The 23,566-nt window shown below is 39.8% G+C and overlaps 6 protein-coding genes and 1 pseudogene across 7 annotated transcripts; 2 read left to right on the forward strand and 5 right to left on the reverse strand.

The window, feature by feature from the left end:
* Positions 1 to 4,844: 4,844 nt before the first annotated feature.
* On the reverse strand, positions 4,845 to 5,830 carry LOC108071568 (serine protease 1). The gene is made up of 2 exons (XM_017162348.3): positions 5,526 to 5,830; positions 4,845 to 5,460 (listed from the first exon to the last, which is right to left on the reverse strand). Exons 1-2 carry the CDS (start codon positions 5,780 to 5,782, stop codon positions 4,899 to 4,901), a joined length of 819 nt encoding a protein of 272 aa, XP_017017837.2. The 5' UTR covers positions 5,783 to 5,830; the 3' UTR covers positions 4,845 to 4,898.
* A 963-nt stretch (positions 5,831 to 6,793) lies between these two features.
* On the reverse strand, positions 6,794 to 9,080 carry LOC121503140 (brachyurin). 2 transcript variants are annotated; one of them, XM_070285573.1, is made up of 2 exons: positions 8,679 to 9,080; positions 6,794 to 7,875 (listed from the first exon to the last, which is right to left on the reverse strand). In XM_070285573.1, exon 2 carries the CDS (start codon positions 7,868 to 7,870, stop codon positions 6,890 to 6,892), a length of 981 nt encoding a protein of 326 aa, XP_070141674.1. In that variant the 5' UTR covers positions 7,871 to 7,875; positions 8,679 to 9,080; the 3' UTR covers positions 6,794 to 6,889. The 2 variants fall into 2 exon arrangements, with proteins under 2 accessions (XP_070141674.1, XP_041633237.1); XM_041777303.2 differs by having other exon boundaries at positions 8,598 to 9,080.
* A 777-nt stretch (positions 9,081 to 9,857) lies between these two features.
* LOC121503133 (serine protease 1-like) lies at positions 9,858 to 10,819 on the reverse strand. The gene is made up of 2 exons (XM_041777280.2): positions 10,549 to 10,819; positions 9,858 to 10,483 (listed from the first exon to the last, which is right to left on the reverse strand). The coding sequence occupies exons 1-2, from the start codon at positions 10,803 to 10,805 to the stop codon at positions 9,925 to 9,927; spliced, it is 816 nt and encodes a 271-aa protein (XP_041633214.1). The 5' UTR covers positions 10,806 to 10,819; the 3' UTR covers positions 9,858 to 9,924.
* A 385-nt stretch (positions 10,820 to 11,204) lies between these two features.
* On the reverse strand, positions 11,205 to 12,181 carry LOC108071623 (serine protease 1-like). The gene is made up of 2 exons (XM_017162405.3): positions 11,887 to 12,181; positions 11,205 to 11,824 (listed from the first exon to the last, which is right to left on the reverse strand). Exons 1-2 carry the CDS (start codon positions 12,144 to 12,146, stop codon positions 11,266 to 11,268), a joined length of 819 nt encoding a protein of 272 aa, XP_017017894.1. The 5' UTR covers positions 12,147 to 12,181; the 3' UTR covers positions 11,205 to 11,265.
* Positions 12,182 to 12,923: 742 nt separating this feature from the next.
* Positions 12,924 to 13,682, forward strand: LOC108071566 (serine protease 1-like; annotated as a pseudogene).
* A 30-nt stretch (positions 13,683 to 13,712) lies between these two features.
* LOC138928328 (serine protease 1-like) lies at positions 13,713 to 14,678 on the reverse strand. Its single transcript, XM_070285298.1, has 2 exons — positions 14,404 to 14,678; positions 13,713 to 14,340 (listed from the first exon to the last, which is right to left on the reverse strand). The coding sequence occupies exons 1-2, from the start codon at positions 14,661 to 14,663 to the stop codon at positions 13,782 to 13,784; spliced, it is 819 nt and encodes a 272-aa protein (XP_070141399.1). The 5' UTR covers positions 14,664 to 14,678; the 3' UTR covers positions 13,713 to 13,781.
* An 836-nt stretch (positions 14,679 to 15,514) lies between these two features.
* LOC138927854 (serine protease 1-like) lies at positions 15,515 to 16,399 on the forward strand. The gene is made up of 2 exons (XM_070284994.1): positions 15,515 to 15,774; positions 15,841 to 16,399. Exons 1-2 carry the CDS (start codon positions 15,515 to 15,517, stop codon positions 16,397 to 16,399), a joined length of 819 nt encoding a protein of 272 aa, XP_070141095.1.
* Positions 16,400 to 23,566: the final 7,167 nt, after the last annotated feature.

Genomic DNA, 23,566 nt, shown 5'->3' on the forward strand with positions numbered 1-23,566 from the left:
TGGAGAGCAGAAGAATTTTCACTTGGAATGGGTTTGATACGTGTCCCCTAACGGAGGTGGCACTTGTCTGCTTATTGGCATTGGCACATCCCACCAAAAAAATACAACAAAAAAATTATTCCGCTTGGGCCATATCAATGACTTTTGGAATATTTACAGGGGGTTTCCTTTTGTTCCGGGAATATTCTTGGCAGCGGTATATGGCAACTTTTCCTTTGTACTGTGTCCCTGTCTGTGCAGTTGAATTTGAATGCAGTCGAAGGATATCCTGGCTCTGGAGGATGGGAATACTTAATATCAGGGTCTGCATTCAGTCGGGAATCCGCTTTGTTGGGAGGACTTCATTAATGCCTGTGAAATATGCCAAACCTTTTTTGAAGTATCTTCTCCATCAAGGGGGAGAATATATAACTAGTCATCAAAATTTAGCATGCAAATATTTATATGAATATGCAGCTGAGGCTGGCAAATGCTTTATGGCTTATAAACATTTTTGTTTGCCAATATTTTTCCTTGTTGTAATTTCGGTTTATTGTTTTCTATATATTTTTCTGCTTGAACGCACTAAAAGCCACTCCACTGCCAGTCAGCCATTGAATCCACCTTCCATCCGGAGAGCTCCTCCCATATTTCCTCCTCGATGCCGGCATTTGTTTGCTTTATGTCTTTATTTTCTGCCCCCTGCCCGAGAGAGGAGCAAAAGTATTATTATTTTTTGCCCTACTCCTGCTGACGTTTCTCTCCTTTCTTTCTTTTTTTTTTACTTTTTTCACTGACTGATGGCTCTAGGTAATGCCAGGATGCCAGGATTCGGGTTGGGTGAGTGAGGGAGCGAGGAGATTTCGGTGAGTGCTCTCTGAGCGGCTTTGCATATGGGCATGTGTGTGCTATCTACTTGATATGCTCTTGCAGCTTTTCGAGTCCCAAAAAGGACGAGATGTTTCAATTATGTTTACCGCTCGCTAGTCCCCAAAAGCAGACGCACTTCTTTAAGTATTTCTCGAGAAGTAAGCCATTAACTTTTCCCGTCAATCAATTGTCACTCCCAAAGGGGAAAACAAAAGGAAAGAAACAAAGCCAAAAAAAAAAAAACAGGAAACATGAAAACAAAAGGCACGAGACCATGACAAGACACTTTACTTCCATGTGAATGGAATGAAATTAACAGCAGAAAAGGGGAAGTTATTTTTGGCCAAAGGACATCCCTGACTGGGGATTGCTCTCTTATGGGTTTTAGCAGAAAGATATTTATCGGAATCAACTTGTGTGAAAATTTAATTAAGGAACTAAAGCTGTGCTAAGTTCATGAATTTTTATAGGTTTTTTATCAGCAGGAAAAGGAAATTAGTAAACACATTATAAACACTGATTTTTACTTTATCTTTGAGAGTTTTATTATAAGGAAAAATAATACTCTGATAACATTTACGACTGTGTAATGGGGAAGTACTACTATATCGATAAGAAAATTCTTAGAATATGTATTGACGTAAATATCTCGCTCAATATCATATCAAGAATATGGTAAGGCTTGAAAGAGCGGAATTAGAATATATAGAAAAATATCGCATTCATCTATAAAATATCGATGATATCGATAATTTATCTAAACCATTTTTTTTTAAACGGGCTTATATTTATTTTAAGTTTAACAGAAAGTAAGTACGGTATAACAAAAATAATATTAATTTTTTGCAGCCTTAACATATCGATTATTAATCGGTTTTTGTAAAATATAATTGCTGTATCGATAGTATATATATTTTTATGATTCTTACTGTGATATGAATATGTTACCCTATTTATTTGTGATTAATATAACTTCCAAGATAAAATAAAACCTATTTAGCATAGATTTTTCTCAAGTAGTGAGTCTACAAACCCAATTAGGAACCCAATTTTTGGCCATCTACAAGCCTCTCTGTTAATCAAAGGAACCAACTTTGGTCCAGAAACAAGCATGGCCACTCAATCAGCAGTCAAGGCAAAAACCAAACCGCCCAAAAACTCTTTGTCTCCGAGTCCAAAGCCAAAGCCAAAACAAAAAACAGAAAACAGAAAGCCAGCGAACTTTGCCGTCAAGTCATTGCGGTGGTAGGGTGGTGACCATGATGCTGGCTGGCTGGCTGGCTGCTGGGTGGGTGGTTCAAGTGGAGACCTCACCAAGTGTTGTTTGGATTTCATTATACAATTATCTTGTTACCAGAAATAATGGTGTCGAGCCGGGCAACATGCCAAAAGCATTCAATGAGCTTGATGCGCCTTCTACTTGCCCACTTACCCCGCACCCTTCACATTCTCTCTCCCTGTCAGTCAGTCAGAGTCCAACCCTCTCCCACACACACACACACATGGGAGTGTGTGTATTGTGCCGGATGCTGAGCGCGTTAGGAAAAGCAGGAAGTCATTAGCCGAAAAAACTCTGGTGATGGCGCTTCCAACTGGGGGTTGGTTAAGCACCGAGGAAGGAGCCAGTAATGCGATAAATAAATGAAAATGTTTGAGTTAAATGAATTAAGTGTGCGATACTCTTTCACTGGGTGTGTTTTGGGTGTGTGTTGTGTGTGTGTTTTTCTGGCTTCTTTTTTGTTAGAAACACTTTCTGTGTTGGCCTGTCATCGAAAGTGACTTTGGGGTTGTTAAAGTGCTGGAGCAATAGTAATTGTTCGTCGCTTAATTAGCCAAACATCATTCAAAGTGTCACAGCCACACGTCGAGCCCCAAAGGGGTTAAGAGAATGTCAGTCAGCCAGCCAAAGTTGGTCCAAACTTGTATATTTTCCCGTTAAGTCATTTCGCGTTGATTGCTTATCGTGAAGTTTGTTTAGTTTCATGTGGTTTTGTTTTAGGAAAATGTCTTTGAAAGTGGGTTTTATTTAAGCACAAAGTCTAGGATACAGATGGTTATATTCTAGGTTAACATCAAGCCTTTAATTTATAATTTTCTTTTTGTGGTAACCTTACAAAATTAACCCACAGAGCTTCTTGAAGGTAGATCTTAGGTTTTATTACCAGTACTAGGGTTTTCCTTACTTTATTTTATTCTATATTTCCCCCTTGCGGTTGCCCGGTTTTTAATGTTTAAAACCAATTAAAGTTAAGCCCAAGTTGTCTACCCAATTAACCCATTAAACATCATAAGCATCATCATCATGGCTTTAACTATTTGCAGTTCTAACTCACTTCATCCACTTGGTGACCCCGAAATGCTGACTTTGCGAATTTACTTGGTCCTTATATCCTTTTTTTGTTTTTGTTTTGTTGGCTGGCTGATTTCGACGCGACTTAATTAATTATGTAGCCGAATCATGGCCCCACCAAAAATCGTTAATTAAGTTGATTGCTTTGAATTGGCTGGCATTTATTAGCCAGGATTGTGTGTTAGTGAGTAGCCAGTCGAAAAGTCCCTGGACCCAGGCCCCTCCTCTGGGGCATAATTGATGAGCTGACAGTTTCGTTAATTGATTTTGCTCTGTGATTAGAGTCTCCATATACGATGCGAGAATTGATTTTATTAGCTGCCACATGAAACAGAGTTAAATATTTAATTTGATGAGCGAACTGGGTCAGAAGAGATTCGAAACCGAGAAGGTTATAAATAATAGACTTAAAGTCGATAGCCTTAGGCCAAATATTTTGGAAATAAAGTGAATCGAACGAAAAGCACTTGACCAACTAACTGGAAGGCCTTTGGAAAGTTCACTTCAATCGGGGCAAAACAAGGAAGTGAAGTTTGTGGCCAAGATAGAAACCAACTTTCGACGTTGTTCAATCAGAGCCAAATGCAACTGGGCAAAGTGGATTTTAAATAAAAAACTTTAGCCATAAACACTCGTCGAGAGCGACTGCCGGGTTGACATTTTAACTAACTTTTTGCCATACCCACACACAGCTCTACTAACTTGTGCGTTTTTATAACGCTTGAGGTTGAGGTTCATGCTCAAAGGGGGTTGGTTGTGTATGATATTTTGTCATATCTAAACCACAAAATGCGAGTGCAGGAAACTTTTTGTGCTGTCATAAATTTCCGCAATGCAAACATTTATCAGCACGGCTGGACCTGGTCCCCCAGCTCAGCTGCTGTTATTTTCCCTGACTGACTTGGTTATGTTGTCTCCGGATCTGCTTTTTCCCCGAGTAAATGCTTTTTACCGCAGTAGCATCTGTTCGAGACTGGTTTTTAGGCGCCACCTGCTATCCTTCCACACATGTGGGGGGGAGGGGGAGGTCCTTGCACCGTCAGAAAATAGAAATAAATGCCGCACTTAGCCCAGTTTCTGGGGGCTGAAAAGTTTGGGGGAATTAAATGCTGATGGCCTGAAAATAATAAAAAGTGCTACAAATGAAGCCAACAACTTTTGTCATTTATTCAAATGCCTGGCGATAATTCAAGTGCTGACATATTGTCTGCGTTTTTTGTTTTTGTCTTTTTTCAACTTTCACTTGAGTGGGAAACTTTTTCTTTTTGTTTTCTTGTATTGCCAGTTTTCAGTTTTTATTGTCTCGCTTTGGCAATTTAATGAATTTTAATGAAAACTTATGTGTTGAGGGCCGGCAACAGCTTGGCCATTTTTGTGTTTGTTCTTTTTATATAGATTAAATTCAGGCTGTTGTTTTATTTAAGTGATTATTGAGAGGGGAATTGTTTCAAGATTTTCCTATGTTGAAACTAAATTGATGCCAGCAGGATAAATGCAGAAAGTGCTTTGGAGGTAGTGGAACGATCTGTAAAATATGGAGGTTATCCGGCTCGAAGGACCAAAGTGTAAATTGGTTGGTTCTTTGTTAGCTTTAAGTTAGTATTATGTTATATATATAAAAAAAAAAAAAAAACAAAGCCACATATTCGTTAGAATTCTTTTTTATTTTTGCTCATAAAGTGAAGTCCCTGACTCCTCCTTAGTAGGAGATGCCAGTCTTGGTCTTGATCCAATCCAGGTAGCTGGTCACACGGGTGAAGGCAGCGGGGTAGCCCTTCTCGCAACCAGCAGCAGCTCCGAAGGAGGTCAGACCGACCTGGATAGTCGACTTGGTGACCAGTGGGCCGCCGGAGTCACCGTTGCAGGTGGAGATACCGCCGGTGGTGCTGACGCAAATGTTGGAGGACACAACGATCGAGGTTCCGTAGGTGGCGGCGCACACAGAGTTGGCAATGACGGTCATTTCGGCGTAAGCAAGGTTGGTGGCCACACCGCTGGAGGAGTCAGACTGGCGACCCCATCCGGAGGCGATAACAGTCTCACCAGCATAGGTGCTGTACGAGCTGGCAATGGCGGGCAGGGCGACGGCCTTGATCTTGGTGGTGTAGGTGGTACTGGGGATCTTGATCAGAGAGATGTCGTTGCGCAGGTTGGCGCTGTTCCAGCCAGAGTGGATGATGATGCTGCTGCTGGAGACGGTGTGGCTAACCTCGGGGGAGGTACGCACGGTGGCGCCCAGGTAGACAGTCACGGACTGGACACTGTAGAGGGTTGAAAAATAAAATAACTTACGGGTAGAGGAAAAAGGATTTGCAAGGACACTCACCCATCGGTACAGTGAGCAGCGGTCAGGACCCACTGGTTGCCGATCAGAGAGCCACCGCACCAGGCGCTGGACAGAGCGCTCAGCTTGAGGGAAAGTCCCACCTGGTAGGGGAACTGACCCACGGAGGCGGTCTTGCCGTTGGTGATGCGACCCTCAATGTCGCCGACGACGGGCATCTCACGGTTGCGGTGCTGCAGCTGCGCTTCGGGGAAGGCAGAGGCGGCCACGGCCAGGGCAAGGATGATCAGGAACTTCATCTTCTTCGGGGGTATTGTTGCGTGTTCAGTTAAAGAAACTCAACTGTTTTGACACTGACCCCACGACGGTCTTTTATACCAGCTGGAAATCGCAGATTAGGTTGCATTTCACAAATAGAGCCTTCTTTTAGTGATTAGATATGGCCAAAAGTCGTCAGTTTTAAGTGTGTCGTTATCTTTGAAGATTCGCAGCGGAAGATATGCGTGAACTTCAGCCACCCGGCCGCCAAAATAACTTTCCCAAAAATGGCTCAAGGGTATTGGGGTAAAAATACCGATAGGGATCTAATCTGCCCACTGGGTTTGCAGCATGAGGTTGCTAATTAATTTGATTAGTTCTTTATAAATATATATCTATGTAATATGGGCAAGGGTGTGCCGCTCTTGTAGTACTATCTTATCAAGAAAGAGTGTCTCATAAGCCCATAGTTCCGCTAGTTTGTTTACCTGTAAAGGTCAAGGCATAAGAAGCCTGTATAGTTAAACTTTTCACAATAAAAGCTTAATCACTCAACTGTTAAATATAATATTTATTATAAAAAATTTAAGCATTGACAGGCTCTCTTTTAAATCAAAATTTACGATAATAAACAAACAAACAAGGTACAGGTACGCTTTGGTTTCTTTATCAAAGCGATTGCCGCGTGATTTGATGACGCGTTGGACTGGACTGGCTGAATGACCACATCGCTGCGGTTAATGGCCAATTCAAAAGGCCAATTAAAGACGATTAGGGTGGGAGTGGGCGGTAGGAAGGTAGAGAGAGAGAGAGAGAGAGTAAAATCAACACCACATTGACGGACAATCAACTCGAAGAACATTTCAATTTCGCCAGCGAATTTATCAGCAATTTTCGCTAGAAATTCTCTGAACCCTCTTTGCCCTTTTATTGAGCTTTTCCCCAAATTGGCTTGGCGTAAATGTTTATTGTTATTTATCGACAACAATTTCCATTCCAGCAGGGAAAACAACCCCCCATAAAATGGACCATTTTCACCTTCTCTACGGTAGGGTCCCTACCTCCTCCTTCTCGTCTCGGTTTCCTTTGCTGAAATTGGTTTTATTGTCAGCCTCCGACTATATTGTTTAGCAATTAATGGGCTGCAATTAGGCGTTAATTGCATTTAGTTGGTCGTTGTTGGTTTGCTGTCGGATCCATGGCAAATATGCGGTTATCCTGGCGTAGACAGTGGGCGCCCCCAGCTCACAGCCGCCGGCACTACCGAACGAGGTGACCCCAATTAGGTAGCTGACATTGTGCCAGTGGAGGACCAGTGGCCCACCAGAGTCGCCATTGCAGGCGCCACGGTTAAACTTGCCATCAGTGCAGAGGTGTCGTCGCTGGCTTACCAATCCGGGCAAGAAATGGCACACACAGCGCTCCTGATCAAGCACCTCCACATCGAGGAAGTAAAGAAGAGGGGTATCCTCTCGCGGAGTATCTTCTTTTAAGTCTCCTAGACTGCCCCAACCTGTAAGTGTCACTGGCTGACCCTCTAGAAATTTCTGATTCATAAACTCCCCAGCCAGCTCTATGGGCTGCACACTATCAGAGATTAGTGCCTTCCTAGGCAGCCGTATCAAGGCCAGATCATTGTAGCCACCAAAGCCCAGGTAACCAGGATAGATTATAAAGTCCTTATGGCTGACTAGGAACTCCTCTTCAGCATCCTTGACATCTGCGAATCTAGTGGCACCCGAGTAAATCTTCGCCCCGATGGCATCTACCAAACAGTGAGCTGCCGTTAGGACAAACTGCTTTGTGATGAGGGAACCACCGCACTGGATGAGTGCTCCGGCACTCTGCTGAATCACCAGAGCCACTTGATGCGGAAACATGCCGCGCGTGGCCAGTTCCCCGCCAGCTATTCGAGTGGCTATGGGTGAAGTCTGGTTCTCTTCCGTCGCCTCGAACTTTTCACAGCGAAGTCGCCAGTGCTCGTAGCCCAGCTGCCAGCGACGCTCCATGATGGATTCATCAGGATCAGTAGGATCTTCTTGGTGAGTATAGTGCCAGTCTTCAGTTGATGTAGCTTTAAGGGGGAGTAGTACTAGGAAGAGGACAGAAAGTGCTGAGTAGGGCGACATCTTATCTGTAGAAGAAATGGAAAATATTTTGGTTTATTTTTAGAACTTTATTGCTTGCGGTAGATTTTTAATTGAGGGAATGACTTTTGTCTTTCGAAAGTGAGACTGTTATAAGAGATATCAGCAGGTTTTAAATGTATTTAATCTATATTTAATAGTGATATGTATATCTTAGTGATAATGAAGTAGACATCTTGATTCAAATTATATTAATATTAAATAAGAAAACAAAATAAATATGTATTGGAAATGTTCGATATGATAGTATATCAACAAAAATATCGGGTTTAAAGTTTATATTGACCTATATCTAAAGTATCGATAAAATATCGATATTATCTATAAAGCTCAAGTATTTATTTAATTTATTTGTATTTTTTACTAATTATATTTAAAAAATATTTAAAATTATATTTTTAGAATTTCTTTATATTTATTTCCAATTATCTCTATTTAAAGTCTTATATCTCAAACCGAATTTTGACTTATTGCACATTTAAATATCGATACACTAACGATATATCGCTATATTTGCCTTCCCTAATACAAATATTATTTTTTTATTTTTCCAATAACAATTTAAATAATTTTTAGATTATTTTTTTTGATCTAAAAGGCTTAAATAAATACTTTTAAATTAAAGAAAAACGTATCTAAAATCGATAAATGTAAACCAAGTTATCAAAAAACGTTTAAAAAAAAAACAATGCTTATTTTTCATAGTTACCCTTTTTTAATATATTTATTACAAACTTTTTAATCAAAAAATAAAACAGAAATTCTATGAAATACTTGTTAATCCGCGTACCGACGTTCTTTGTTGCCTGTAATGATCAATATTGAGTTCCGTCTGGGTGGGCCCTTCATGTGGAGGACTGAATGTGGTTTTTATAGCCAACAACCGAGTGTGGCATCCACATTGCGTCAGCGTCTTTTTCATGGCACGTGTCCGACTCAGTCTCCAACTCCAGCTCCGTCTCCCGTCTGTTAATTGAATTTGCTCCGATGGCTTGGCCCAGTGCAAATTACAGTCAAGAAAGAGCAGATGTTTGGCATTCAATTCCTGAAGCTGCCGTGTAATTGCCGCACGTTTCGGCGATTATATCGCTTAGGCCTTGGTCTTCGACTCCCTGCGACTGCCACTGCAGTTGGCTTAATTGCTTTCGGCGTATATTTCAATTGCATGATTCCTCCGCCAACCCAAACCAACTCTCTGACTCGGCTGTCAGCAATGTCTGGGTCGGGGTCTTAATATTTATTGACTGGCGTTTTATCAACGCTTAGTTTATTATTTGTTTAATTTACTGCAGGCCTTTGCTTGGATTTCACCATAAATGCTAGGCCTTCTGGCGCTGCAATCAATGGCCCATATATGGTTATGGCCTTTGTGTTTTTATAATGACCTTAAATGAGTTGTAAATTGGAATTTATTTATTTACTTGGAGCATCGAGTATTTGTTGAGGTAATAGGAGAGTAAATACTAATATTCCGAGTGAAGGGGGGTAAAGGAAATATGGGTTTAACTAAGCTAAAGAACTATTGATAGAAAATAAATAATAAATATGTAAATAAATAAATTCAAGGGGGTATTAAAGTGTATGTAAATGTAAATTATTTATAAATTGTTTTTAATTATTTAATTTATGAAAATAAAAAAAGATTTCCTATGGGGAATACAAAATTTAAGTTCAAGAGCTATTGAACCCAGTTTCTAAAGAATATTTTTTAAACTCTGTAATAATCTTTAATAAAATAATATTTAAAATATATAATATAAATATCTTTTAAATATTTAGTATTTTATACAAGCTATTTATTCTGTTTTTCAGAGAAAATATTTTGTTTCTGAAGCTATGAAAGCTAAACAGAGTCTAAAAAAATATATAAAAATATTTATACTCTTTTAAAATTCCATTAATAATATAATATTTAATTTATTAAATATTAATATTAAATAATATAATAATAAATAAATAAAACAACTAATTTATCAATTCAGAGAATCATTTTTTATTGCATATTGTAAATCGTTACATTTTCCTCGCAAATCTCCTTAATAGGAAACTCCAGAGTTGGTCTTGATCCAGTCCAAGTAGCTGGTCACACGGGTGAAGGCAGCCGGGTAGCCGGCCTCACAGCCAGCAGAAGATCCGAAGGAGGTGATGCCGACAAGAAGGTTATCCACAGCCAATGGGCCGCCGGAGTCACCCTGGCAGGTCGACTTGGCACCAGAAGTTCCCACGCAAAGAACTTTGCTGGTGACGATCACAGTGCCGTAGACGGGCGAACAGTCGGAGTTAGGGATGATAGGGAGGTCGACGTACTGCAGCTTCGAGGCCACGGAGGTGTCCTTATCGGAGGTCAGTCCCCAGCCAGAGGCAACGCCGGTCAATCCCACATAGGTGGAGTAGCTGCTGGCGATGGCGGGCAGGCCAATTTTGCCAACGGCGGCGGAGAAGGAAATCGTTGGGGTCTTGAGCAGGGAGATGTCGTTGCGGATAGTCACGGAGAGGTAGCTTTCGTGCTGAATCCAGTCGGAGCTGGCCACGGTCTGGGTGAACTTGGGGCTAGTGCGAACGGTGGCTCCGTAGTAGATGGTCACAGAGTCGCCACTGTAAAAAGGACAGTCCCCGTATTAATAGAGATCCTTGTTAAGCCAGAAACTAGGATAACTTACCCGCTGGTGCAGTGAGCAGCAGTCACCACCCAGTTGGTGTCGATGATGGAACCACCGCACCACCAGCTGCCTTTGGAGCTGGAGAAGCTTAGTCCCACCTGGTAGGGGAACTGGTTAGCCACGGCATCCTTGCCATTGGTGATGCGACCCTCGATGGATGCGACCTTCCTGTCCTTGGGATGCAGGGGAGCGGTCTGGGGCAGGAGCCCGGCAGAGGCGGTGGCGAGGGCCAGAACGAGGACGACGAATACCTTCATGTTGATGGTGCAACTGATATTTTCACCTGCCAAGAGCTACCCTTTTATAGGGGTTCTTATCTGGACAGAATGCTATGTACTATTTGGCCAGAGCTCTTGTGATAATGCTTCTGGTTAGGTTTTTATCAATTGATAATGTTTCTTTTTTAGGGACCTATGTATACATATATTTAACTAATCTAATAAGACTTTAAAGCGCACTTACTTAGCATTTGTTTATCAATTATTTCAATTATTTGTTGGTCATAATCAGGGTGTGTCTAGCCTTAATAATAATACTTAATACTTTGATATATTTAGATACGTTATCGGGTGGTTTTTAGCATTGTAAACTATTTATTTATTTTAAATTAAATGTTGTTTTGTTTTCAGATTATATTTATTGAATTTTAAGCTGTATTTTCTTTTGTCCATCCATTTCTTTATTTAAACATTTAACCAAAAATAATTACATTCCCATCTAAGCGGAAACTCCAGAGTTGGTCTTGATCCAGTCCAGGTAGCTGGTCACTCGGGTGAAGGCAGCCGGGGCTCCAACCTCACAGCCATCGGGAGATCCGAAGGAAGTAATACCAATAAGAGTTCCATCCAGAGCCAAGGGGCCACCGGAATCACCCTGGCAGGTGGAGACCGAGTTGGGAGTGGCCACACAGATGACGCGGCTGGTGACAATCAGGCTGCTGAAGGACTTGAGGCACTCGGCATTGGAGATGACGGTGAGGTCGGTGTACTGCAGATCCTTGGCCACGGCAGTGGCAGTGTCAGAGGTCAGACCCCAGCCAGAGGCGACGGCGGTCTGTCCCACATAAGTGGAGTAGCTGCTGGCAATGGCGGGCAGAGCAATCTTGTTAACAGCAGCGGAGAAGGTAACAGCCGGAGTCTTGATCAGGGAGATGTCATTGCGAACCGTCAGGGAGAGGTAGTTGGCATGCTGGACAAAGTCCTTGCTGGCCACGGTGTGGGTGAACTTGGGGCTGGTGCGGACAGTGGCTCCGTAGTAAATGGTGGCCGAGGAGGCTCTGAAAACGAAGATATTTATTAATCAAGATCATAGTTTTAGCCAAAGGCTGGTACAACTCACCCGCTAGTGCAGTGAGCAGCAGTCAAAACCCAGTTGTTGGCAATGATGGAACCACCGCACCACCAGCCGCCATCGGAGCTGGAGAAGCTGAGTCCCACCTGGTAGGGAAACTGGTTCTCTGCGGCATTCCTGCCGTTGGTGATGCGTCCCTCAATGGAAGGAGCCACCACCCTATCCTTGGGGTGCACGGGCTGCACCTGAGGCAGGATTCCAGCGGAGGCCGAGGCAATGGCCAGGATCAGGACAGCGAATACCTTCATGTTGACGGTGAATCGTTGAATCGAAGAGTGAATGATTGTTGGCCATAACTTGGCTCATTTTATACCCGGCCCAGAAGGGTCTTATCGGCCAGATCGCCGCTGGGCAAGTCCCACTCCAAGTATGGCGATTGATTTTATTTCGTGGAAGAAATTTCTGGGGGAAAATCCACTTGCATGAATGGTGAACTTATGATGGGCTGATAACTGAGTTACTTATGCAATAACACGCGTATTATTTTATAATAATTTAATCTATTTAGTTTACAAGTTTTAGTTATCTGTAAAAAATATCTTTTAATTACATTTGATTATTTACAACGTTTATTAATTATAACTATAAATTTAAGGTATTATCGTAACCCAATGAAGTGCTTTTATATTTTAGTAAAATTTAAAATTATTTACATCAAGTTCTTATTATCTACAGGAAGATAGTAACTGTTTAAATATAAATGGTCTTCTCAATAAACTAAATGAAGAGAAATCTATGTAGGTATTAAATTATTTAAAACAATATAAATATATTATTACGACTTTTACAGTAATTATTTCATAAGAACTACAAGCAAAGTCCAAGAATATATGGTTTTTAACCCCTCCAAAAATTCTGGGAACCTTACCAAAGATAATCTCACCTTTTATTATGATTTTAGCCTTGATTAATAATAAATCAAATCCATTGGGGACTTACCCAAGAATTTATATTGATAAAACAATAGAATAAAACAACCCCCATCAACCGACGATTATCATTCTTTAAACTCTAAATCCATCAACATGAAGGTTTTCGTGGTTCTGACTCTGGCTCTTGCCTCAGTTTCCTGGGGTCCCGCCTCAGGATACTCCTGTCCATCCCAAGGATATCCAGGGTGTGCCCTCTATCCACGGACGTATAACCAACGGCAAGAACGCGGCAGAGGATCAGTTCCCCTACCAGGTGGGACTCAGCTTCTTGGGCACAAAGGGCAGCTGGTGGTGCGGTGGCTCAATCAACTCCAACACCTATGTGCTGACTGCTGCCCACTGCACCAGCGGGTAAGTATCCCTTAAACCTACTTCAACTCATCTTCTAAGTACTTTTCCCTTTCTCCAGAGCCTTCTCCGTAACTATGTACTATGGATCCATTACTCGCACCAGCCCCAAGCTCAGCCACACTGTGAGCAGCTCTAACTTCCAGCAGCATGCCAACTATGACTCCAAGACCCTTAACAACGACATCTCCCTGATCAAGACCCCCTCGGTCAGCTTCTCGGCGGCCATCAACAAGATTTCCCTGCCCGCCATTGCCAGCAGCTACTCCACGTACGCCGGACAGACTGCCATTGCCTCTGGCTGGGGCTTGACCTCAGATAGCGCCTCCGGTGTGACCTCCAAGCTGCAGTACGCCGACATGAAGGTCATTGCTAACTCTGTGTGCCAGCAGAGGTATGGCAGCGCTACGGTCACCAGCGGCGTCATCTGCGTGGAGTCCGCGAACAATTTAATTAATTATTGTTTATTTATAATTTTTCCAAGTTTAATAACCTTAAGCTTAAAAAAAGGAAAAATAAAATCAAGAAGAGATATATTTTTCAAAATGTTCTTTATTTTTTTTTTTTATAAAATCTTTTAGAAGACTTAGTATTAAACCCCCATTAGGCAGAAACTCCAGAGTTGAGCTTGATCCAGTCCAAGTAGCTGGTGACACGGGTGAAGCCAGCTGGGTAACCGAGCTCGCATCCATCCGCAGATCCAAAGGAGGTGACACCAATCAGAGTGCCGTCCAGAGCCAGGGGGCCGCCAGAATCGCCGCTGCAGATCGAGGTGCGGTTGGATCCATCCACGCAGACGACCTTGCTGGTGACCACCAGGCTGCCGTAGATTGCTTGGCACACGGAGTTCTCGATGACAGTCAGATCAGCGAACTGCAGGTCCGTGGCCACCGAGGTGGAGGTATCAGAGGTCAGTCCCCAGCCAGATGCGACGGCGGTCTCACCAGTGTAGGTAGAGTAGCTGCTGGCAATGACGGGCAGGGAAATCTTGTTCACAGAGGAGGAGAAGGTGACAGTCGGAGTCTTGAGCAGGGAGATGTCATTGCGAAGGGTCAGGGAGAGGTAGTTTTCGTGCTGAATCCAGTTGGAGCTGGCCACGGTGTGGGTGAACTTGGGGCTGGTGCGGACAGTAGCGCCGTAGTAGATGGTCACCGAGGAGGCACTGAAAAGGGATACCCACCCATTAACCAAGATCAATCTCAAGCCTTAAGCAAGGACAACTCACCCGCTGGTGCAGTGGGCAGCAGTCAAAACCCAGTTGTTGTCGATGATGGAGCCACCGCACCACCAGCTGCCCTGGGAGCTGGAGAAGCTGAGTCCCACCTGGTAGGGGAACTGATCCTCCACTGCATTCTGGCCATTGGTAACGCGACCATCAATCGAGGGCCTCGAGATCCTATCCTTGGGCGGCACAGGCACAACCTGAGGCAGAATGCCAGCGGAAACGGAGGCGAGAGCCAGAACCAAAACCACGAAAACCTTCATGTTGGATCGATGAACGTTCAGTGAATGATGTTTCTTGAGGGTTAAGGTAGCATTTTATACCGTTTTCGGCACGTCTTATCTCCTTCTTGAGGCTACTGATTAAGTTTAGTTGTAAATTTTAGTTTAGATGGAACTTTTGTGGGTGGGGAAAATCCCTATCGCTGAAATTGATAAGTTGATAAAGCCACGGTTTCATATAATGACTTTCTTTTTAGATTACGTTGTATGTTAGAAAATGTTATAAAGTGCGAAATGATTTTTAATATTTTTGTTTAGAGATTAACCATAGTTGAGATTTTAACATTTAGCTGATTTAATTAATATTAATATTAATTAAAAGCTTTCTAAATAAAAATGAATACATTTTTGACTATGTTATGATTGATTTTTAATTTGGTTCCCTGATGAAATGGCAAAGTATACACAAGCTTAAACTTTTCAAAGTTGCACTTTTCTCTTGTTTTTTTGTTTAAATAATCTATCAATAAAGTAAACCAAGTAAAAGAAAAACATTCCCCTAGGTTTAGGTCATTTCTTAAGTAAATAAAAGATATATTCTTGCCTGGCAAAAAACCATTAAAATATTATCTTAGATATATGTATAGTTAGATATATAAACATAAAATAAAAAAGTTTTAAGAAAGCTGACTAAGGTAGATATAACTCCTGATATAAAGGTGCGAAAAAATGCGTCAATTGGTTTAATTTTAAATCATGATTTATAATCCATCTAATCGATGGGGGATTCGCCCATTAGGTCACAAGAGATAAGCTTTGACTATATATATCTTGACTATATAATAACCCCAATTACCAGGACAAGTCATTCACTCATTCACTCAACGTTCAACATGAAGGTCTTTGTGGTTTTGCTTTTGGCCCTTGCCTCCGCCTCCGCTGGCATCCTGCCCAAGATGGCCCCAGTGCATCCTCGCAACAGGATCGTGGCTCCATCCATCGAGGGTCGCATCACCAATGGCAAGGATGCAGTGGCTAACCAGTTCCCCTACCAGGTGGGACTCAGTTTCTTGGGCACAAAGGGCAGCTGGTGGTGCGGTGGTTCCATCATTGACAATTCCTGGGTCCTGACGGCTGCCCACTGCACCAGCGGGTGAGTTTTTCTTACTTTTCATCTGAAAATAGAATATTTGAAAATGTAAAATTATTCTCTTTTTAGGGCCTCCTATGTGACCATTTATTATGGAGCCACCATTCGCACCAGTCCCCAGTTTACCCACACCGTGTCCAGCTCCAACTGGATCCAGCATGCCAACTACATCTCCCTGACTGTTCGCAATGACATCTCCCTGATCAAGACTCCGGCTGTTACCTTCTCCGCTGCTGTTAACAAGATTGCACTGCCCACCATTGCCAGCAGCTACTCCACCTTCGTGGGACAGACCGCCGTGGCCTCTGGCTGGGGAATGACCTCCGATCAGGAGACTTCTGTGACCAAGCATCTGCAGTACGCCGATCTGACCGTTATTCCCAACTCTGATTGCCAAAAGACTTTCGGCAGCCTGGTGGTCACCAGCAAGGTTATCTGTGTTGATACTACCAATGCGATTTCCACCTGTCAGGGTGATTCTGGTGGTCCTTTGGCCCTGGATGGAATTCTGATTGGTATTACTTCCTTTGGAGCTGAGGATGGCTGCGAGATTGGCGCCCCAGCTGCCTTCACCCGGGTTACTAGCTACTTGGATTGGATTCAGAGCAACTCTGGTATTTCTGCCTAAAGAAATCTGTTTAAAGTTTGATTTGTAATTGTTTTCTTTCTGTAAATAAAATGAATTTGAAGCAATAATTTATGTGTGTATTTATTAATTTATAAGCCTCTATAGAGGCTATAAAAAAATATTTTGAAAGAACTTTAAATAAATAAAATAATTTAAATGTAAATAAATGTATTAGAACTACACAAAATGTTCTAATAATCAATCATAAACCCTGCAAAAGCTACTTAAGATTTCAACGAAAATTTGTTCTTTATTATAGGAAGTTCATAAATCAAAAATCGAAATCCCAGCCAATATTTCTTAGGCACTATCACATTGTAATTGATTTTATGATTGTTTATAATCAGTAGACTTTTTGATATTGGGCCACATAAAAATTGATCGGGAAATTTGCGGAACTTGCTGCCTAATCTTATAGAAAGGCTATAACTACTAAATCTATAAAAATCTGGTTTGTTTTTATTATCAGCTTATAAATCTGGGATTTTTTTTTTTTAGTTCAAGAGATTATTTTGTTAAGTGGGCAAGGCCCAAGTTTAGGGTTATCTTTATCAGACCATAAACCGGTTTAAGATTATTTAAAACATAAATATTGTATAGAGGTTAAAAAATAAAGCAAATAATTTCTAGAAAAAGAAATTAAATAAAATATAAAGGATAAATCAAATAAAAAATATTTAGTAATTAAAATCTAATATACATATATATTTATTTTAACCATTTTTACAAACTTTATATTTTTAAATTTAAAGCAATTTTAAGTAAAAATTTAAAAAAGTTCCTTTCAAATTCTATTTATAGTTTCACAAACTTTTATCTACTGTATCGTCTAATCTGCCATTTTTTCCTGTTTGTCCTCCATGGATTCCCGATTTGCCACCGGAAATGAAAGCACTGGGCTTGAGCATTGTTTGACTTTCATCCGCAGTCTCATCGAACCGAACTTTTGTTGGCTTTTTGTTCAATTTTTATTAGATGCCATTTGTTTGCGTGCGCCTTGTGCTACTTGAGCTGAACGAACCTTCCGAGGCTCGGGCTCTGTTTTTATGTTTATGCGGAAATCTGCAGAAATTGTGTCAATATCAATAAAATTAGATTAGTATCGACGGCGGCGGCGACAACAACCAAAAGCAAAGGCAGACGGCAAATAAAGTCCTTTTCCCCCGCTGTCTTCCCTTAACCAATTTCATGTGTTTGTGGCCTGCTTCCGTTTTGGGGCTCACTTCCGGCCTTGGCTTGTGTGCGTCTGCATGCGTGCGTGTGCGTGTTTGTGACAAATGTTTAAATGCCCTGAAATTGCAGCAATTTTGATTCATCCCAAATTGGGTAAAGTTCTCTGTCCTCTCAACCCCCCTTACTTAATCTCAGTTAATTTTCTTAATGGAAAAGTTTTTCTCGACTTCTTTTCAGGCCATTCTCCCTGCCTTTGGCTAGGCTCAAAAATTGCTTTTCACTTAATTCTACTTCGAGTTGGGTAGAGCTGTGTGAATTTTTATTTTGCGACCCAATTTTCATAATGCGAAAATTAGAAAAGTTTTTCCCAAACCAAGAGGGGTTCTTTCTTTCAAGTTAAAAGTTTCAAGATTTTTCCTCTATTGAATTACCATTCGGCTTAAAGCTGTTTTTCCCCTATTGATTTCGCATTCACAACATTTACGTGGCATTATCGCAGAGCTTTTCCCCGCAAAAAAAAATAACAAAAAATAACAACATGGCACAATTGTGTCTCCATTTCTCATCTGGTGGCGTAATCTTTTATATAAACACCAGCACACCTTCCACTCGACAATGTCCAAACTAAGGAAAAACATTTGCACAAGCACATAGAAGGGAAGGGAGGAAAGGAGGAAAATGCCCGGAAAAGGCACAGGAGCTGAGGGCTTTTCCCACTGAATCACGTGACGAATGATTGAGTGCACTTCTGTGTGCGCTTTTTCACTTAAAATGCGCGATTTCAATCACTAAAAGCAAAGGTACACATCGGAAAATCGAATCAGCCATGGCTGATGGAGTTGCTGGAGTGTCTCTGGGTATTTTTTTTTATTATTCCTATTCCTTTGGTTTTCCTTTGGTTTCTGTTTCTTTTTTTTTGCCAGCCGAAGCACCATTAACCGCAAGGTGGAGCAAAAACAAAAGCCATTCGCAGTGCATTCAAAAGCGGAAGCGGAAGTTGGCAATAAAAACGCTGAAACAAGTTATGTGCAAAATGTCCGGGACACGTGATGGACTTTTTGAAAAAAAAATACTTGAGCTAGAAGAGGTTGAGGGTTGAGGGGTTTTAGACTTATATAGTACTCTTTGCTTTTGGGAAGTTAATTTATTTTGGTAAGAAATATTTTGTTTTCTTGGTTGTAAATATTTTAGAAGGGAAATTAATAGATAATTAGATTATTTTAATTATTTGTTAAAGGTTTTTACAACTTTAGTAATTATAAAAAATATTATTATTATTAATTTTCAAGCTGAAGTCACTGGAAATTGATAAATGTCATAGTAAATCTTCGCTGAAATCTATATATTTATTTGCGGAGAAATATTTGTTTTTAGAAGGAAATTTAAGCTTTACAAAAATTGTTTAAAGTATTCTTAAATAATAATATTAATTAATAATTGTATATATTGAATAAATTATAAATAATTTTTTTTTACATATAAAATATTCGATCAAGTTTTAGCTACTGCAATAAATTTTATAATTAATTTATCAAGTCAATATTAAGCAAATAACTAGAAATTGGTAAGAGCGATACCTTAATTTCATGAAATAAATATTTTCTTTTACAGAAATAAATTAAATTTTATTAAAATCCATGAAAATCTGCAGGCTACCTTCAATATTGTGTTAATAATATTAAATATATTTAAAAATATATTTAATTTAAAGTTTTCCAATTAATATTTCCGACAAAAGACCATCATATTAATTTTATTAAATATTTTTTAATCTATAATAATATTTTTATAATCTATTTTTAAGCTTTTTACACAAATATATTTAGTTTAAAATCTTTCCTTTAATTACAATAAATATTTCTGACACAGTCTCTCCAAAATATTTCTTAAAATATATTTGTATGATTTATTACTCAACTTTTAAAATTATTAAAAATATTATATGCTCCCTAAAGGGTATCATCAAAAGTACGAAAACAAAGACCGCTTGGATCCGTGCTAAACATTCCGCACATCAAAAGCGACGCGCCACTTAACAAATCCCAAGTTGTCGTTGCGTGCCACGTGACTGGCATACGAAAAACGGCGAAAGAGGCGAAAAAGGACTCCCAGATCCTTGCCGAAAACAATAGCTCTGCTTTGGCCCGATGGAATGTTGTCCGCTCGTTACTTTATGGCCAGCCGGCAAAACGCTTTCACGCACGCTCGCCACCATAGCTTCTCGTCCGGCAAGACGACCTGCCGCGCTTAATTTCCGCTTGTAATGGACGCACGATAAATCCTGGCAAGCGTTTCCGAATCTCCAGGACTTGGCCAAACGCGGCACGCAATCGAAATATATATTTTTGCTCAGCTTGTTGCACTTGCTGGTGAGTTTTATTAATTTTTTGGGGAAGAAACTTTAAACTTATAACTAAAACATTTGTGATGAAAAATATTTAATTAAAAAATCTACAAATAGTTCAATTTGTTGTGAAAGATTTAACTATGTTTTACCTTTACTTTGACTTTCATTTAAGCAATTTCCTTTTTGGGGGAAAACTCTCACCACCAGACTTCAAAGCCAGACTCGTTTTTGGCCATCATTTAAACTGGGGAAAATCCTTTTAACTTGCAACCGCAATGTGCCAATTGCCAGGGCCATTTTTATTGTCGCCCGTCGTTAGTCAAAGGCTAAACTCGGTAACAACTATTGCCTGTCTCCTCGTTGGCAGGACCAGGGAGACTCCTTCTGCTGCTGCCTGCCTGCCCACCTGAGCCACCTGGCCCACCTGTGCGTGTCGCTTAAGCCGGCGATAAGGCGAGCACATTTGGCGGAACCGAAACCCCTTCGAAAGCCCCTTCGATCCGTCCGGGAATATCCAGGACCCGCTTTCGCTACGTGCCTTTCTTTGTGGCTGCGATAAATTGCTATTGGTTTGCAGTTGGGCCAAAAGGTAAAGCTGCTAATTTATTAGCCAAAGCGACAAACAAAGCATAAATAAGCAGAGGGTTTTGGGTAGAGGAGTATCTACTTGTGTACTTGGAAAAATAGGAATTTTAGATGGAAATATTTACTAATAATAATAATAATGATAAAAATGAAATATAAAAATAAAAATAATTAAAAATAAAATTCATACATTTAAATAACAATCAAATAATTATATTTCAGGTGAGTTAATAAGTTTAAAAAAAATATTTAAAATACAACAAACATTTTGTAGACATATTTTCTTTGCTTTCTCATTTTATAATTTTTTTTTAATTTTCTAATTAACATTAGAAGTACAACTAACATTTTTTATGCATATTTTCTTTGCTCTTTCACTTTATACATTTTCTAAAAATTTTCTAATCAATATTTTAATAATTTAAAAAATATATTTAAAATACAACTAACATTTTTTATACATATTTTCTTTGTTCCTTCACTTTAAATATTTTCTAAACATTTTCTAATCCTCATTTAATTCCTTAAAAATTCTTTATAATAATTATCTAAAAATCTCTTATGTTCCATTGATTATTCCCAAATTTTTATACATTTTTCTCCCTGTGTAATTGTAGCCGTAACCATTCGCCGTCTGACCTTAAACACTCGATTCGCTTTTGGCAATTTTGGCTTTAATGTGTGTGAAAGTGGCATATAAATTTCAATGGGCGTAAGAATTCGCTAAGCTTTGGCTTTGGCACTCATGTGCCACGCCTACCCTTTGGGGGTGGGGAGGCGGAATATATAGAATGTGCAAATCTGTGCGTATATATATTTTCGTATAACGTGTGTTGGCCAAACAATGGGACAGTGACAACGACAACGACAACGCATATTCAATAATGTCGCTTTCAACTTTTATGCTTGGAAAATGCAAAAATTCTGCAGTCTGGGGAGAGGGAAAAGGGGAGCCAAGAAAATCAGGGCAGGGCAGGGCAGGACAGGGCAGATAGTGGAGTTGGCTAAACACATTCATGCATTTTACAATGTTGCCAAAGCCCCCCCATTGGACCCAAAGTTCTTGGCTGTGAACAATAGAAAAACGAATTAAACAAAAAGCCAGGCCAGCGGGCAAAGGCAAAGGCAGCGGCGGCATTCAGCATAAGTATGTGTTTTCATAGGCACTGAGGGAAAATGGGGTGTGGAAAGTAGAAAATAAAAATTAAGTATTTAAAAATGTATAACAATTTATTGGATTTATTGGAAATCCGATTTTATAATAAAAAATAATATTTTTCCAAGTGAAGGAATCATTTTCGACCCCATAAACCATATATATTCTTGATCAGCATCAACAGGGGAATCTTTCTAGACATGTCCGGAAGAAATTGATTTTTTGGCCATTTTTGCAAAATTTTATAAGGGGTTACATCATTAAAATTTTTGATTTTGATAAAAAATTGAATTTTCAAAATTTTTAAATGAAGTATGCAGATTTATTAACTGTAGAAAATCTTGCACAGAACAGTTTTCCGATTTAAAATTAATGTTCTTTTGGCCGAGTTATGATATTTTTAATTTAAAAAAAAATCAAGAAGTTTTTTAATATAAAAAATCAGATTTTATAATACAAAATAATATTTTTCTAAGTGAAGGAATCATTTCCGACCCCATAAACCATATATATTCTTGATCAGCATTAACATGCGAATCTTTCTAGACATGTCCGGAAGAAATCGATTTTTTTTGCCATTTTTGCGAAATTTGATAAGGGGTTACATCATTAAAATTCTCAAAAATGGCCAAAAAATTTGATTTCTTAAAATTTTAAATTTGGTATGCAGCTTTTTAAATTAATAAAAACTAACACAAAACTGCTTTCCGAATCGAAATTAATGCATTTTTGGCTTAGTTATGATATATTTTAATTGTTACCTGCAAAGGGTATACAAACTTTGGCTGGCCAAAGTTAGCTTTCTTTCTTGTTATATTTTAAATATTTTGTAAAAATAGGTACAGATTTATTGGAATTTTAATTTAGAGATTTAAATTTAAAATGATATTTAAAAAAATAAAAAGTAAAGGTTTATGAAATGATTCTTTCAAGAAATAAGTTATAAATGTGAGCTTATCTTTAAATTTTAATAAAGTATTTAAACCTTTCTTGTATACAAAATATTCTTTAAAGTATCATAACAACTTCTAGGTATATATACAAATATTTTCTATATTTCAACCCCCCATTATTCCCAGTGTATGGACATGGGTGCTACAACAATAAGCAGCAGCAAAGGCAGCAGCTGCAACAATGGCGTAACAGCAAAAATGAATGCGATTGCGAATATCCTGGAGAAGAGAAGGCGTGTATGCGGGGATTTCAGCTTTATACTGAAATGTTCTACTGTTGCTTTTACTGGCTTTTGTTTGCCACGCCCCCCTTGGCACCCAATCCCCCTTTGCCTTTGTTGCTTCTGCTGCATTAACAGCCATAGTGCATTAATGTTGCACGCCAAGCATGTGTGTATGACTCCAGATGGGCTTGGGGATTTACCCCCAGAATAAATGTACGGGCATGCTGAACGGGTAGAGATCGAGGAAAGCCTTGATAAGTGATGTGCCAAATGAGGAAATGATGGTAATCACCAAGGCAGGGAGTCTATTTCCTATAGATTTTCTCTTTAATTTTACAAACTAAAATATATAATAAAATCTTCTGAAATCAGGGTAACTCCTAGTTTATTGCCTCTTTAAACATTTTCTCTTCTTAGCCTGCTTTGTTTTATATTTTCCCTTGTTTTTTTTGCACATTTTTGAGTCCTTTTCCGCAGCGGCACTTATAGTTGATCGAACTGTGCTGGCAAAGAGTGTGATTTGGAAAAGTTTCAAGTGCCAGAGCAGCCGTCACAGCTCCGGATTGCACTGCCTCTCCTACTCACCTCCTCGTCGTCCACTTGAAATATGTTGAATCCTGGTCAATAGCATGCAATTTGGGTTAGGCAAACAAGTAAACGGGGCCAGGATATGCCGGCTGAGAGGCGGCTGGTAGCCGTGTTGGGTGTGGCCAAACATTATGGCTTAAT

The sequence above is a fragment of the Drosophila kikkawai genome, chromosome 3L, assembly GCF_030179895.1.
Source record: "Drosophila kikkawai strain 14028-0561.14 chromosome 3L, DkikHiC1v2, whole genome shotgun sequence".
In the NCBI taxonomy this organism is placed as follows: domain Eukaryota; kingdom Metazoa; phylum Arthropoda; class Insecta; order Diptera; family Drosophilidae; genus Drosophila; species Drosophila kikkawai.

What these genes read in the sequence shown, in the direction of transcription:
- LOC138928328 (XM_070285298.1), bottom strand. Translation starts at nt 14,663, where the DNA reads ATGAAGGTTTTCGTGGTTTTGGTTCTGGCTCTCGCCTCCGTTTCCGCT. An exon ending in GCTGCCCACTGCACCAGCGG is followed by an intron (nt 14,341 to 14,403) that starts GTGAGTTGTCCT and finishes ATCCCTTTTCAG; the next exon opens with TGCCTCCTCGGTGACCATCT.
- LOC108071568 (XM_017162348.3), bottom strand. Translation starts at nt 5,782, where the DNA reads ATGAAGTTCCTGATCATCCTTGCCCTGGCCGTGGCCGCCTCTGCCTTC. An exon ending in GCTGCTCACTGTACCGATGG is followed by an intron (nt 5,461 to 5,525) that starts GTGAGTGTCCTT and finishes AACCCTCTACAG; the next exon opens with TGTCCAGTCCGTGACTGTCT.
- LOC138927854 (XM_070284994.1), top strand. Translation starts at nt 15,515, where the DNA reads ATGAAGGTCTTTGTGGTTTTGCTTTTGGCCCTTGCCTCCGCCTCCGCT. An exon ending in GCTGCCCACTGCACCAGCGG is followed by an intron (nt 15,775 to 15,840) that starts GTGAGTTTTTCT and finishes TTCTCTTTTTAG; the next exon opens with GGCCTCCTATGTGACCATTT.
- LOC121503140 (XM_070285573.1), bottom strand. Translation starts at nt 7,870, where the DNA reads ATGTCGCCCTACTCAGCACTTTCTGTCCTCTTCCTAGTACTACTCCCC.
- LOC121503133 (XM_041777280.2), bottom strand. Translation starts at nt 10,805, where the DNA reads ATGAAGGTATTCGTCGTCCTCGTTCTGGCCCTCGCCACCGCCTCTGCC. An exon ending in GCTGCTCACTGCACCAGCGG is followed by an intron (nt 10,484 to 10,548) that starts GTAAGTTATCCT and finishes TCCTTTTTACAG; the next exon opens with TGGCGACTCTGTGACCATCT.
- LOC108071623 (XM_017162405.3), bottom strand. Translation starts at nt 12,146, where the DNA reads ATGAAGGTATTCGCTGTCCTGATCCTGGCCATTGCCTCGGCCTCCGCT. An exon ending in GCTGCTCACTGCACTAGCGG is followed by an intron (nt 11,825 to 11,886) that starts GTGAGTTGTACC and finishes CTTCGTTTTCAG; the next exon opens with AGCCTCCTCGGCCACCATTT.